General features: G+C 47.1%; 1 protein-coding gene and 1 long non-coding RNA gene across 2 annotated transcripts; both read left to right on the top strand.

Annotated features, from left to right (window-relative positions):
- Positions 1–2,671: 2,671 nt before the first annotated feature.
- On the top strand, positions 2,672–12,127 carry YWHAH (tyrosine 3-monooxygenase/tryptophan 5-monooxygenase activation protein eta). The gene is made up of 2 exons (XM_084799913.1): positions 2,672–3,025; positions 10,702–12,127. The coding sequence occupies exons 1-2, from the start codon at positions 2,939–2,941 to the stop codon at positions 11,353–11,355; spliced, it is 741 nt and encodes a 246-aa protein (XP_084656039.1). The 5' UTR covers positions 2,672–2,938; the 3' UTR covers positions 11,356–12,127.
- On the top strand, positions 3,032–10,582 carry LOC311607828. Its single transcript, XR_014782760.1, has 2 exons — positions 3,032–7,245; positions 10,090–10,582. It is a non-coding gene; the product is annotated as an uncharacterized lncRNA (long non-coding RNA).
- Positions 12,128–12,858: the final 731 nt, after the last annotated feature.

The raw sequence follows: 12,858 nt of genomic DNA, 5'->3' as shown, positions 1-12,858 counted from the left end.
AGAAAACCAGGCCATACCTTTTCTGGGTCAGTCTTCACTGGGCTCTGGATGGAAGGTTCTGGCAATGCTCTGGAAATCTAATCATGCTGAAGACTCAAAATGGAGCACAGCAAAGGACCACAGAGCCAGGATAGATTTAAGACCCACTCTGCAGAGCCACATGTGGTGGCGTGTGCCGATAACCCCAGTGCTTGGGAGGCTGGGGCAGGGTAAGATCAAGACCCCATTTGTACTTTTTATTTTTATTTTTTTATTTTTTTATTTTTTTGAGACAAGGTTTCTCTGTGTGGCCCTGGCTGTCCTGGAACTCATTTTGTAGACCAGGCTGTCTTCAAACTCAGAGATTTGCCTGCCTCTGCCTCCTGAGTGCTGAAATTAAAGGTGTGTGCCTCTACCGCCAGGTTTCTGGTTTTTTGCTTTAAACCAGGATGTGGTGGTGCTCACTTTAAAACTCAGCACTCAGAAAGCAGAAGCAAAGGACCTCTGAGTTCAAGGCCAGCCTGCCTGGTTTACATGGTAAATTCCAGGTCAGCCAGGGCTACATGGTAAGACCCTCTTTTGTTTTGTTTAAATAAGAAAACAAAACAAAAAATGTTATTAGACCCATTTTCAAGTGGCTTGCTCGAGTACTCAGTTAATAAACTGGTAGAGCAGAATTTGAACTTGCTAATATTTGAAGTCTAGAATCACGGTGTGGAGTCCTGGTCCCCACCCCCCACCCCAAGCCCCATGCAAATTCTGAAGAAGTCCAGTAAGACCTTGAACCAGGCCAAGATACAGATTTGGCTCCTGTTCTGGGTCACAAATCATCGGTCCTTTTCCTCTTGCTCAGAGGACTCTCTCTGGAGTGACTTACAGACTATGGAGAAGGCCATGTGTCCCAAGAGGGCTTGGCAGCTGTCACTAGGGGTAAACACAAAAGGTGCTGGGAAGAGAGTACAGAGTGCACTTGAGGACCTGAGTGCACTTTTGTTGTTGTTGTTTTTCAAGACAGGGTTTCTCTGTGTAGCCCTGGCTGTCCTGGACTCACTTTGTAGACCAGGCTGGCCTCGAACTCACAGCGATCCACCTGCCTCTGCCTCCAGAGCGCTGGGATTAAAGGCGTGCGCCACCACCGCCCAGCCCGTGTGCACTTCTCACAGTTTGAGCCATCGCATCCTTTCTTAGTTTATGTCACAGGGCAGTATGGAGGTCATCTGGTGGAAGCCCGTTTGAGGGCTGGCTCACTCAGTTTCTAGCCGTGTGACTTTCTTCAGGCCACAGACATCTCTGAGCTGCCTCCCAAGTGCTTGCTGGGGCTGGTGGCACATGCTCACAATCCCAGCACTCAACGGGGAGCACTCAAGGATAGCAGGAGAGCCACAAGTTTGAGGCCAGCCTGAGCTACATGTGGGACCCTGTCTCAATATAAAACCACCACCACCGCCACCTGTGCTGGGACTAAAGGCAAGTGTGTCTGTGTGTTTTTTCAAGTCAAGATTTCTCTGTTCTGGAACTCACTCTGTAGACCAGGCTGGCCTAGAACTCAAGAGAACCGCCTGTCTGTTTCCTGAGTGTAGGGATTAAAGGCGTGCCAGCAGGGTTCATTTTTTATTTTTGGGGTGTGGGGGGATGGGGGTGGGGGTGGAGGTGAGGGGTTCCTAGCTTGTCTTGAGGCCCAGCCCAGGGACCCTTTAGCACAGAATGACAAGCCTAGGAGGGACTTAGTGACCAATCCATCACCACAGAAATCCAAGAAGATACTGAAATCAGGTTTTGGTCCCTCCACATATAGGATGTGCGACCTTGCTTTTTTTATTTTTTGCTCTTCCTTCCACTGAGCAGCCACCTCAGGCCCTCACTCCTGCCAGGCAAACACGGTACCTCTGAGCCATAATAACCAATACCCTTTCAAAGAGTCGAAAACAGGCTAAGTCCACCAGGCTGGTTGCCGACTTTTGGTTTACCAGAGTGGCTTGCACTTCCGATTTGAACTATGGGAGGTGGCAGGGCTTGCTGTACCCTTCCTGAGTGGGTTGCATGAAACACCTTAGCGCTAGTCAGGGCTCAACACTGGGCCAGCTCCCGGTAGGTATGCCCGGATGGCTGCTCAACTCTGCTAAGCTGACCAGTCACTTCCTGTGACAAAGCTCCTTCTTAGGGTGGCCACGCCACTCTGCAGTACGGTGGGGACTGCTGTGTCCGTGAAGGGCTGTCCCCAAGGGCAGGACCCCACCCCAGGCGCAGGCAGAGCTGACCCAAGCGCTGGGTGTGGCCACGCGGAGCAGAGCCCCGGTGCCCGGGCTTCTCCACACTGCAGGAAGGACCCTTCTCAAGCCAGAGCTCTAACGTGGGTTCTGTGGCGCTTTCCCGGCCTGGGCTACGACGACGCCTGCCTGTGGAACTACCACCGCCGCGCCCCATCAGCTCCCCCACCCTCCAACGCTGCGGCGGTAAAATGCAGCACTTGCTAGGGCGCCTGCGCAGCTCTCCAGCGCGGCCCTAAGCCTCCGCTATTTATAGTAGGTGACGTCACCTTGAAAAAGACCGTTAGGGCTGGGCCGCCCCGCCCCCCCCCTCCACCCGAGGCTCTCGGCGGGCAGCTCCGAGTGCGCAGGCGTGGTCGCGTCTTTTCTACCCGCTCCACTTCTCCCCCCCCCCCCCAACCCCCGCCTCCGTCCATCCCGCCCCCCGCCCGCCCGCGGCGCTCCCTGGTCCTCCTCTCTCGGCGGCTCCGCGGCGCTCGCCACAGCGCGTGCAGCCAGCCAGCGAGAGGGCGCGAGCGGCGGCGCAGCCTGCAAGCCTCCCGCCAGCCGGCGAGCCAGTGCGCGTGCGCGGCGGCGGCCTCGGCGGCGGCGGCGGCGACCGGGAAGCGGACGGGCAGGCGGGAGGAGAGCGAGCGAGCGAGCAGGCAGGCAGGCGGTGCGGGCGCGCGAGGCGAGGCCGAGTCGCGAGCGACATGGGGGACCGAGAGCAGCTGCTGCAGCGGGCGCGACTGGCGGAGCAGGCGGAGCGTTACGACGACATGGCCTCCGCCATGAAGGCGGTGAGCGCGCCGGGAGCCGGGCGGCGGGGGGCTGCGCGGCGGGCCGGGCCGGGGCCTGGGCGGCGGCTCCCTCTTTGCGCACCGCCACCTTTTGGGCGCGGTGGCCACCGGACTCTCCATTTCCTGAGGCCCGGCCAGGGCGGAGTCTCCCCGGGTGGCCCCTCGGAGGCTGGCGGGCGGGGGTCGCCGTGTCCTAGCTCTGAGCCCTGGTGGGGGAGGGGGTACCCGAGGAAACGAGGAAGTCGCGTTCCGGCTTCTAGACCCTTCTGTGGGACCTGGGGCGAAACGCGCTCTCCTTCCACCATTCATCTCGCTTGTAATAAAGAGTCATCAGCGAGTGGAGGTCGGTCTCCTGGTTTTCTCTGCCACGACCTGTTTGCTTTGCTTGCCCGAAGTTGGTTCTGTCCCATTTTCCACACCTCGGGGTCTGGCTTTGTAAGCGAAGACCCCTTTCCAGCAGTGATGGAGGGTATGGGTCCCTACATAATATCCCAACGGTCAAGGCTGCATAGCTGCCTGAAGATGAAATGAAAACGAAGCGAACCTGTGTGCCTTTGCCTTCCTGAGACCCTCATAGATGGATTCTGCAGCTTGATTTCCGGTAAAGGAGACATACCCAGCCACACCCTAGCAAATACCCTGAGTTAAACCTACCTGTCTATCGGAGACTTTGAGTTCTGGTTAACACCTCACTAGAGACGACTCTTCACATCGTCCTGGCTTTTTCTAAATGAATATTTCTTGTCAAGGTCACACTGTGGCAGAAGTACAGCCATGGCCACTAACTGCTGTTAGTCTTTGCTGTAAACCTCCTAAGACTGGGGAGAAATTCCCTTGGACTCCACCTTAGACTTGTAAATATACAGACATTTCGAGGGTGAGGCTCAGCAATTTGCATTTTCAGTAGCCTCTGGGCAGTTTTTAGCTGAGTATTAACTGCCCTGAAAGGTAGCTCATATGTCCTATAGCTGGTCTTTCAAAGGATTTCTTAAATAAAAAGAAATTATAAACCCAGATACTCCCTACAAATTTAATTTGGAATTTTAATTTTGACGCTACATGAAATATAAATTTGAGGACAACATTTAGGGTTTCCGAGGTAAGAACGATAGTCTATCCTCTAGTGTCCTGGTATACAGTCATTAAAATGTCTCTGGAGTCCAGCAACATCACAGCCCATTTGTTGATTCATTGGTGATACTGATTTCAGCATTATAGTATGCTGTTCTGATTAGAAAGAAGCTTTTATTTATACCAGGGAATGTTCTAGGTGTGGGGTCTGAACTTTTAAGAAATTGTGGGTTCTTTAAGATAATTGATTTAAAATGCAGTTTTGCAAAATTTTGGAAAAAAGACTGACATTACTGTGCATCCTGAAAGCCAACTCTGTCTACACACCAAGTCACTAAATGGTTCTGGGATTATGCAAATTGAGGCCTCTCCCCTGAACAGCTGAATGAGGGGCTTTTCCTTGCTGGGTGAGGGGGTCTTGAATGCAGCAGTTTTGGGAGGCCCTTGGAAAAGAAGATGACTTAAAGTTAAGGGAAAATGGCTCTCAGCTATTTTGAGCTATTCTGAGGTGGAAAATAAGGAAAGATTGGAGAGGTATTACCAGGACAAAATATAATTTCAGTAGGAAAAAAAGAAAAGCCTCTCTGGTCTTTTTAAGTGGGCTTGAAAAATGCCCTGCAATTTCCTACTTGTATCCACAGATGTTCCCTGAGGCATTAAGGTAGCATTTTGCAGAAGCTAATGGACCTTTGAGTGTGTTCAAAATTTATAATCTATGTCTGAAATGATTCATGGGTTGGAAAAGATACCAAGCACTGAGAATTTAATGTTTGCATCATCAAATTCACGATAAAACATTCCCTCAAATCATTTATTAAAAAAATAAGGGAAGGTGTTTCCTATCAGAGTTCATGTCTGTCACCTATGTTTTAGGTGGAGAACAACCTCCTGGCGTAGTTTGTAGATGAAATTCTTAATAAATGTTAATGGGCCATCCATTCATAAACCTTCCTTAAAGCTTTTGGGAAGAGTGGATTCTAGTATACTTGTGTTGGTTTTTTCCCCCTTTTAGTAGGGTTTCATGTAACCCAGGCTGGCCTTACACATTAAGTAGTCGAGGTGGGCTGGCCTTGAACTCCAGATAATTCTGCCTTTACCTGTCAAATGCTAGGATCACTGGTGTGTACCACCATGCCTCACTTCCGTTTGGGTTTATGTGGGCTTTCTTTTAGGCAGCTGAAAAGCAGGTAAGTAGAATGTTCCAGAGAGGGTGGAGCAGGGCATTAGCTTGATGGATTGTCTGGTGCCACCACTCTGACCTTGAAAGTTATGTCTCCTGGCTTCAGGGTCTCTGAAGGAGGAAATTAGCAGTGTTCAGTGCTACTAACAAATCAATTTTGCCTTTAATCTTAGCGGTTTTTATTTCTTAATTTAACTGGCTTAATCATACTGCCTGTAATGATGTTTCTTAATCCAGCAGCGTCATCTGGAGGACAGGAGCGGTACACTTGAAGCTGGGTGGTAGAGCAGTTGAGCCTGGTGAGGGTCCCAGGTTGATTCCCTAGCAACCTCCTCCCGGGACACTAGAAATGGCGGCGTTGCTTCAGATCGGTGGACGACTCTCCTAACCTCAACTTATAATATGAAGAGCCAACAGATGTTTCTGAACAGAAGCTTAAAAAGCAGACCTTAGCTCTTACTGATCTCACACCTAGTTGCATCCATGGAGTTTAGTAGTGTGGACTCTGAAGTAAGCTTACTAACTGGGGTTAAAATGTTCTTGTGGAAGGACTGCGATATCAGGAGGAAAGGAAACCATAGGCCTCCGGTGAATATTGACAGAGAGGTAGACATGTTCAGTTACGTCGTATATTCCTGAATCAGCCATATCAAAATATGGTGGGATATTAATAAAATATATTTTTAAAAATATGGTGGGAAATGTGAAATTATAAAATGAAAACATGGTGCTGTACAGTTTTAGAGTCTCACTAACTTCAAAGCCAGGATCCTCCTGCCTATGCCTCCTGAGTGCTTGGATTACAGGCTATGCCACCACACCAGCCGCTACAGTTTGTGTTGGCAGAGCATAGAGAGAAATGTTGGGTTTGGTGAATGTCAAAGAACAGGAAATGAAACTGTATTTGAGGAAACGTGAGTCGGACAGGAAGAGGCAGAAGGCCCTGACAGAGGTAAAAGGCGCTTACTCCCAGTACCTGAGGTGATGAGAAAGAGAAGAAGCAGGTGGTGTGTAAAAGGAGAACACCGCTGAATGACGTGGGGAAGACAAACTCCTGTGGAATTATGAAGAAAAATACAAAAAACATTTTGACATGGTCTCTCACTATGTCCCCCTGGCTGGCTTGGAACTCCCTAAGTGGACCAGGCTGATCTCTGCCTCGCAAGTACTGGGATTAAAGGTGTGACCTACCATGCAGTGCTAGTATGAAAACCACTTTATTTAATACTGTTTGAAATAAAAGAAAATTAGGAGAGACCTGTTTTCCACTAGTTAAGCATTGGAAATGTAACTAATTATTTATGTAATTAATAGTTGCAGTTAAAGATTACTTTAGGGGCGGTGGCTGGGTGGGGGAGCACATACTTAGATCACTCAAGGCTTTGAACCCTTGTACCTTAAGTATTTCACACAGCAAACAGATAGACACATAGTCCCTGCCCTGAAAGCAGGACTTCTGATTTCTGTCTGTGTTTGGGTTCTGGGTTCCTGAATTAGCTCCTGAAAGGCTTTCATAGGAACTGTACCACTTATTAAAATTTTTTTTTCAATGGCTAGTATGGTTACTATGAAAGCTTATTTATTATGCATACAATTTCTGCCTGCATGTACACCTGCATAGAGGGCATCAGATTACTTTATAGATGGTTGTGAGCCACCATGTAGTTGCTGGGAATTGAACTCAGAACCTCTGGAAGAGCAAACAGTGCTCTTAACCTCTGAGCCATCTCTTCAGCCCTGGAGCACTGTATACATAACAAACAAATAAAAATCTAAAAAGTGCTCCTTTAAATTGTGTGTGACACACACGGTTAATTGTAGTGTTACACATTTTCTTTAGAAACATAGTATGGGCTAAACTTGCTAGTTCATGCCAAAATCCTAGCACTTGGGAAGCTAAGGGAGGATTATTATGAGCCCACGACTATACTGAGTCACACAGACTGTCTGAAAAAAGAAAGTTTTGGAGGTATATGGCAGTGTTTATTGTATTCAGCACGTTAAGGAATTTGTTGTCTCACTTCTGGGAACTCAGTAGATGGTAGCTGTTAGTACACGTACTTAGTGTTTTCTATTAATTTGCCTGGTGCTTGGGATCAAGCCCTGGGGCCTTGTGCATGCTGAGCATATGCTCTACCACTGGTTGACTCCCTGAGCCCTCATGTAATGTTAAAACAGCTGCCTGCAAGGTACTGTTTGTAATAGCACCATTTCATAGATGAGATTTACAGTGGTTAATTTTGTCTTAGTCAAATGGTTATAAAGCCAGAATATGAAATGAGTTCTCACTTTAATTTCGTACAATGTCTGATGTATGCTTTGCTACAGCTGGGTGTATCTGCCAAGTTTGATTAAAAGTAGAGTTTCCTAGTTGTGGCTTAACTACAGTGGACAAGTGTGAAAGGGGGGAGTATGTAGGGTCTGAACTTGGCCTGTTTTGAAGGCCAGGAGTATTTTTCAGTGTCATTGTTAAAGACTGGTTGAATTATAATTCTGGTTAAGCGTTGAGTGTTTTACTTGCAGGGCTGGGAGGATGGCTTAGTTAAGGGCTTGTACAAACACAAGGACCTGAGATGGATCCCAGAACCCACACTTAAAAACACCAGCCAAACCAGGTGGTGAGTGAATCCTTGTAATCCCAGAGCTGGGGAGGCAGAGACAGGCTCACTGGTCATCTAGCCTAGAGTACTTGATGAGTTCCGGACCATTGGACTAGACCCTCCTGAGAGGGGAGTGACAGGCTGGCCTCTGGCCTCTGCACACACACACATATGATGCTGAACACATGAATGTGTGTGTGCACAAAATGTAAGAACTCGTTCTATTAGCTCCTCCAGCTTAGCTATATTTCATCAGCCTCTGGGGGTCCCCAAGATGTCTACTGATGTCCCCATGGAGACAGCCTAATGGCAGCACTATAGCGTTCCTCACTCTTCTTTCTTCTCTGATGGTCTGGTCTTCTGCCGCAGGTGTAGACCCTGCTACCATCAGAACTGGGCAGGACTTCTGAAGCCACAGTCCTGGTGCCTTCTGAGACAGTATTGTGCGCTGGTGCCAGTCTTTTGGGTTGAATGATATCAAAACAAGACAAAAACAAGTCAGTCTCTTAACGATATGAGAGTGGCTGTTTTCAATTGACCAACATTAAGCTTAGAATATTAGTTAACTGTGCTGGTCTTGAGTTTATTACATAGCCTATGCAGGGACAATCCTCCTGCCTCAGCTTCTTGAGTAGCTGTGATTATGGGCCTGTGTTACCATGCCCAGCTCCTGTGTCAGTTTTGTTTGCCCAGTACTGCGTTTGATAATGGATATCTCCCAGATGAAGAACTTAAGTTTTTCTAGTCATTGTTCTGTTTTTGGCACTAGGTCTATTTTTATCCATGGCTTATTGCCTTATGAGTAGTGGGAGGAAGCCCTAGAGATTTCTGAGTAAGCAAATGGTGCCATAGGAAGATAAATGACTTAGCAATAGCCTGTGTCATTTGTGACTTGTAATAATGCTGGGTAATCCTAGTGCAGAGAGAGAAGCAAGTGCCATGGAGTGGGGAGGTGATACAGTCAAAGGTTGTGTTCCAGTAAAGACAACAGTTAATTGCTGACATGGAGACTGTTTTGTTAATTGTTGATTTGTTTTTAAGAAATGGAGAGATGAATGTAATCCCTTAGGAAGCAGAGGCAGGTGAATCTGTGTGAATTCCAGGCCATCCTGGTCTACATAGTAAGTTCCAGGACAGCTAAGACTACACAGAGAAACCCTGTCTCAAAAAAAAAGATAGAAGGAATGGAGTAGCTGGCTGGCTTTTATAAAAATGGGAAGGTTTTTCTCAAGAGTATAAAGTACATACTGCTTTTGCAGAGGATCTGAGACCCACGTTCAATTCTTAGTACCCACAGTTCTAGGATGGGTCTGGCGTCTGACCTCTTCAGACACTTGTATTAGAAAATACTAGCCTGGTTTACAAAGTAAGTCCAGGACAGCTAGGGCTGTTGTGCAGAGAAACCCTGTCTTGAAAAAACACCTCCTTCCCCCCTACCCCATACACACATTTGGTAGCTTAAAACAGTAGAAATATATTCAATAGGCTTGGAGGCTAGAGATCTGAAATTCAGATGCTGGCCGGGTAGTGCTGGCTCTGAAGACCCAGGGAGGATTCTTCCTTGCCTTTTATTCTGTTGTGACATCTGGCGATCTTTGCTGTTCTTGGTTTATAAAGGCACTGTTACTCTGCTCTCTGCTTCTCAGGTCACATGGTTTCCAATGCCTGTGTATTTCTCTCCAAAGCTTGCTTTCCGTATAGCGATACCAGTCATTGGGCGTATGAGCGGATTTTTTTTTCAGGGACACAGTTCAGCCCACAGCAAAATCTAATGTTCTTTCTATTAACTATATAGTTGGTCTACTTGGAGTTGGTATCATAGAAAACCAAGAAAAGTTGTAGCTAGTGAAATTGAACATTTAAAAAAAATTATTTATTATTATGTACATAGTGCTCTGCCTGCATGTACACCTGCAGGCCAGAAGAGGGCATCGGATCACATTATAGATGGCTGTGAGCCACCATGTGGTTGCTGGGAATTGAACTCAGGACCTCTGGAAGAGCAGCCAGTGCTCTTAACCTCTGAGCCACCTCTCCAGCCTGAAATTGAACATTTTCATTTAAAGTAATTAGTGTTCCCAAATGTTATGGCCACCTAGATTCCAGTCATGCAGCTTGGAAAAAATGATTGCTGCTAAGTAGCATTGCTTTCTTTCAGCAGACTGGGGTGTTTACTAATGTACTCTTCATTTTAGTTTGAGTGAGGCCTGGAGGTATATGTGAGTAATACCACAGAGCAAAGTCGTTAGCATAGTGCACCACTACAGTGCCTGCCATGACACACATTCAGCCATTCATTTACCAAAGAGAGAGCATCATTGAAAGGTTTTTCTTACCAGGCGGTGGTGGTGCACACCTTTAATCCCAGCACTTGGGAGATGGAGGCCAGCCTGGTGTCTAGAGGAAGTTCTAGGATAGCTAGGACTACAGAAGAAACCCTGTCTTGAAAGAACAGTGTGTGTGTGTGTGTGTGTGTGTGTGTGTGTGTGTGTGTGTGTGTGTGTGTTTGTGTTTTGGTGGGGGTGTATGTCAGATCCTCCTGGAGCTGGAGTTATAGGCAGTTGTGAGCGACCTGGCACTGGGAACCAAACACGTCTTCCTCAGGAGGAAACAGCAGTCTTAACCCACTGAGCCTTATTTTCAGCCACACAAGCATCAGAGTTAAGTAATGAATGACCCTAAGCCCTGTCATGACCTGAGTACTGAGATTACAGGCATATGCCTCTGTGCCTGGCTCCATTTTGAGGATTGTTACTTATGTGGAAGGGATGGTTTTCAGGATGCTCGGGCTTTGCTCTCTTAAGTTTACCTCTGGTGTTTTGCAGGTGACAGAGCTGAATGAGCCTCTATCAAACGAAGATCGGAATCTCCTCTCTGTGGCCTACAAGAATGTAGTTGGGGCCAGGCGATCTTCTTGGAGGGTCATTAGCAGCATTGAGCAGAAAACCATGGCAGATGGAAATGAGAAGAAGTTGGAGAAAGTTAAAGCTTACCGGGAGAAGATTGAGAAGGAGCTGGAGACAGTTTGCAATGATGTCTTGGCGCTGCTTGACAAGTTCCTAATCAAGAACTGCAATGATTTTCAGTATGAGAGCAAGGTGTTCTACCTGAAAATGAAAGGCGATTACTACCGCTACCTGGCAGAGGTGGCTTCTGGGGAGAAGAAAAACAGTGTGGTTGAAGCTTCTGAGGCCGCATATAAGGAAGCCTTCGAAATCAGCAAAGAGCACATGCAGCCGACACACCCCATCCGGCTTGGCCTGGCCCTCAATTTTTCTGTGTTCTACTATGAGATCCAGAATGCACCAGAGCAGGCCTGCCTCTTAGCCAAACAAGCCTTTGATGATGCCATAGCTGAGCTGGACACATTAAATGAGGATTCCTATAAGGACTCCACTCTCATCATGCAGTTGCTGCGAGACAACCTCACCCTCTGGACGAGCGACCAGCAGGATGAAGAAGCCGGAGAAGGCAACTGAAGACCCTTCCTCGCCCTGACCCTTCCTCACCCTCCACCCCCAATCATCACTGATTCTTCCTTGCCACAATCACTATATCTAGTGCTAAACCTATCTGTATTGGCAGCACAGCTATTCAGATCTGCCCTTCTGTCCCTTGGGAAGCAGTTTAAGATAAACCTTCATGGGCATTTGCTGGACTGATGGTTGCTTTGAGCTATAGGGCGCTCCATTTTTGAATTGTGCAGAGAAGTGTGCTCCGAATGAGGCATTTTATTATGTCTGTTGATCTATGGCAAATCCAAGTGACAGTAATTGAGTGTAGAAAGGAGAATTAGCCAACACAGGCTATGGCTGCTGTTTAGAACAAGCTGATAGTGTTTTGTTAAGCAGTACATCTTGTGCATGCAAAAAAAGAATCCGACCCTCTCACCCCTTCCTTCAGCTAATGGAAACTGACACGGCGACAACTTGTTCCTTCACCATCAGCGTTATAAAACTGTTAACGTGAGCTTTCAGCAGCCCTTGCTGTGCCTCTTTAAATTATGATGTGCGCACACTTTGTTTTCAATGCAATGCATCAGAAGTTTTGATATGTGTAACTTTTTTTTTGGTTGTGATTAAGAATCATGGATTTATTTTTTGTAACTCTTTGGCTATTGTTCTTGTGTACCCTGACAGCATCATGTGTGTCAACCTGTGTCAATCATGATGGGTGGTTATGAAATGCCAGACTGCTAAAATAAATGTTTTGGACCTAAAAGAGTAAATAAATGCTGCTTTGGGGATATTATCTTTGCCTGGCCTTGATTTTTCCCGCTTCCTCTCTCCCACAAAGCTGGTTTGAATTTCTCAAACATTGTAGCCTTGGTAGTGTGTATTCAGTATTCAGCCTTTTCCTGGCCTCTGATTTCATTACATACTTTGTGGCACACAATAGTTTGTGTGTGTGTGTGTGTGTGTTTGGTTTGTTTTTGCCTTTTTTTGTGTTTTCAATACAGGTTTTCTCTGTGTAGCCTTGCCTGCCCTAGACTCGCTTTGTAGACCAGGCTGGCCTCAAACTTGAGATCCTCCCAGTGCTGGAATTAAAGGCGTGCACCACCACCACCAGCTGCTTTTGTGTTTTTAAATAACACCTTTTCTATCCTCTGTCCTTGTTATCTGATGCTTGTAAGTGAGCCAAGCACAGTGCTGCTTTCAGTGGTAGGGAGCCTCTGTAAGGTTTGGCCTATGTCTTTTGGGAAGGTGGTGGTTGATCCACTTGAGGGCTTGGTGGTATTTAATATTAACAGTATACCCTGAGCTGATATGTGGCTCATTTCCCAAATTAGATATTAGAGATCTGACTTTGAAGAGGTAAAGCTGAGATCAAATCAGACTGTTGAGGCAGAGATGCAGGTCAGTGGTAGAATGCTTTGTATAAGTGAAACCTCAGGTTGGATTCCCTGCACCACATAAATACCTGCTATTCAGACTGGAAGTGGAAATTTAAGGTCATTCTCAGGTACATAGTGAGCTCCCAGA

This window comes from Acomys minous (assembly GCF_964271855.1).
Source record: "Acomys minous genome assembly, chromosome: 10".
NCBI classification, from domain to species: Eukaryota; Metazoa; Chordata; class Mammalia; order Rodentia; family Muridae; genus Acomys; species Acomys minous.
Note: the sequence above shows the minus strand (reverse complement) of the source record. Positions and strands in the feature narration are given on the sequence as shown.